Here is a 2,021-nt window from a genome sequence, read left to right as displayed (position 1 = left end):
TTTATAATATATCTCCGAATACAATTAAAATCATCCTAACATAACGCATTCTTATTACAATATGTACTCTTAAGAAGATAATTTTTTTCTTCACAACGTTACCTTAAGTTTCACTTTCGTTTTTGGAGAACATGAAACTGTAAGTTAAAGAGTATAAAAATACCGTTTTTAGGGTTATAAAAGTGAGGGAGTTTAATGACGTCATCGGGTCAAATTTCCCTGCATTTTGTTTGTTTGTAGTTAAACACAAAGCTACACAATGCGCTATCTGCGGTGTGCCCAACACGGGTATCGAAACCCGGTTTTTAGCGTTATAAGCCTTTAGACTTACCGCTGTGCCACAGGAGGGCGCTTCTCTGGAACAATCTGAATACTACAAAATACTGTTGGAAGAAGAGATCTGAAAATTTAAATTTCCTTGCGCATTTCTGTAAATAAGATATAGTACTGAACTTTTTATAAACTAACGACTATTTAAATTTAAATATGAATTCTTTACAATTTGATTTATATTAAACGACCTACCTAACTGGTCAATCCGAGTTGATAAATTAAGGGTGGCCGCCACCAGGACAATACTTGTAATAAGTATGAAGAAGAATACTGAACAGATGATGCCGATAATTATTCTCCGACGTCGAGACTCAGGTTCATTTTCATCTTCTTTGACTTCCTGTTCGTCCAGGGATCGCCTTGGAGTCCGAATGTGTTGTCGTGAAGACGATCCACTTCCCACCGATCCCCTCGGAGATTGTGATGGACGCCTAGAAACGTCCATGAAACTGTTAGAATCCCGAGAAGCTCGAGAAGAACGGCGAGATGGATTTTGATAAGTTGCATCTGATTCACGCGAGGCTTTGGAGGATCGACGGGACGCTTCATTAGTAGTCACGGAACCTCGTGATGCTCGTGAGGATTTGCGAGAAGGTGTTGTAATGGATCCTCTTGGTGTCCGCGAGTGACGTCGACGGCGGTTACTAGCGCTTGATGACCTCCGACTGTGACCGCTCGCGTTAGATCTTAAAGAACTACGACTAAGGCAGTCTAGCCGGTAAAATTCTGTTTCCGGACATGACCTTTTTCGTTGACCTTTCTTCAAAGGTACCTGTTCACTGGGTATCTCCATAGAATGTCTTCGGAACTGGTCGTGACCGGCAGGGGTGTAAACCGGTGGAAGACATAGGTAATCCTTCTTCTGAAGTTGCTGCTTAGAGCATTCTGTCGTATTATTTGTCTCCAAACTATGGATTTCGTTCGTCGTAAAAGACCTCCGAAGGTCACAATGGTCTTTATTTCTACGTTGCTTTTTTACTTTGGTGGTTGGGCTGTCGTCATCCACACCAACTCGAATTACCGTCTCCTCACTTATTCCTTGGTCGGCGGTTGACAAGATATATGAAGGAATAGTCAACGAGTTCACGACACTTTGCTTCTTACGATCGTTCCCTGTTTCCATGACTACAGTCACAACATCACAGTTTAGCTTTTCCTGGTGACCTTTGTCTGAAGATTGATCTGTGTTACTGGTCATTTCGTCGGACATTTTACATAGTTTTTTACGTCAAATAAACAAACCGTTTCTGGTGTTGTACCACAGCTTGCCGATTCAACAAGCCCTTGTACACAATAATAGTTCTGTATTGAATTACTAGTTCAAAGGTGAAGGGCGTTACGGGGAACTTGTTTTATGGATCCAGTAATCAAATAAATACAATATTTGAAAACTGTACAATGGGTCTTTTCAATGACAACCGTGCTATTTATGGCCAACTAATTATATTTATCGCATTCGGTAACGTTAGCTAAATTCACCCCCTTTAATCGAGGCTTCCTGACGTCGTACTAACCACGATGCTGTCAGGGAAAGACGAACACGCGGAAAATCAAAGGCGTACATCCTTTACGCGTGCGCAGTGAATGCCAAGGACACTATAGCAGAGAAAAGCTTTATTTTCTTTTTCTGGGAGACTAGAAATCCGCCAAAATGAGAACCATGCACACACACACACAGAAGAAGTCAT

The 2,021-nt window shown here is 41.5% G+C and overlaps 1 protein-coding gene across 1 annotated transcript; it reads right to left on the bottom strand.

Moving 5' to 3' along the window:
• Positions 1-525: 525 nt before the first annotated feature.
• On the bottom strand, positions 526-1,767 carry LOC111083867 (protein SON-like; the record flags this gene model as incomplete). The annotated part of the gene is made up of 1 exon (XM_022380579.1): positions 526-1,767. A coding segment is annotated over exon 1 (1,018 nt), but the record flags the coding sequence as incomplete, so codon positions are not given.
• Positions 1,768-2,021: the final 254 nt, after the last annotated feature.

The sequence above is a fragment of the Limulus polyphemus genome, unplaced genomic scaffold (genome assembly GCF_000517525.1).
Source record: "Limulus polyphemus unplaced genomic scaffold, Limulus_polyphemus-2.1.2 Scaffold11728, whole genome shotgun sequence".
In the NCBI taxonomy this organism is placed as follows: Eukaryota; Metazoa; Arthropoda; class Merostomata; order Xiphosura; family Limulidae; genus Limulus; species Limulus polyphemus.
This window is presented reverse-complemented; position numbering and strand designations above follow the sequence as displayed.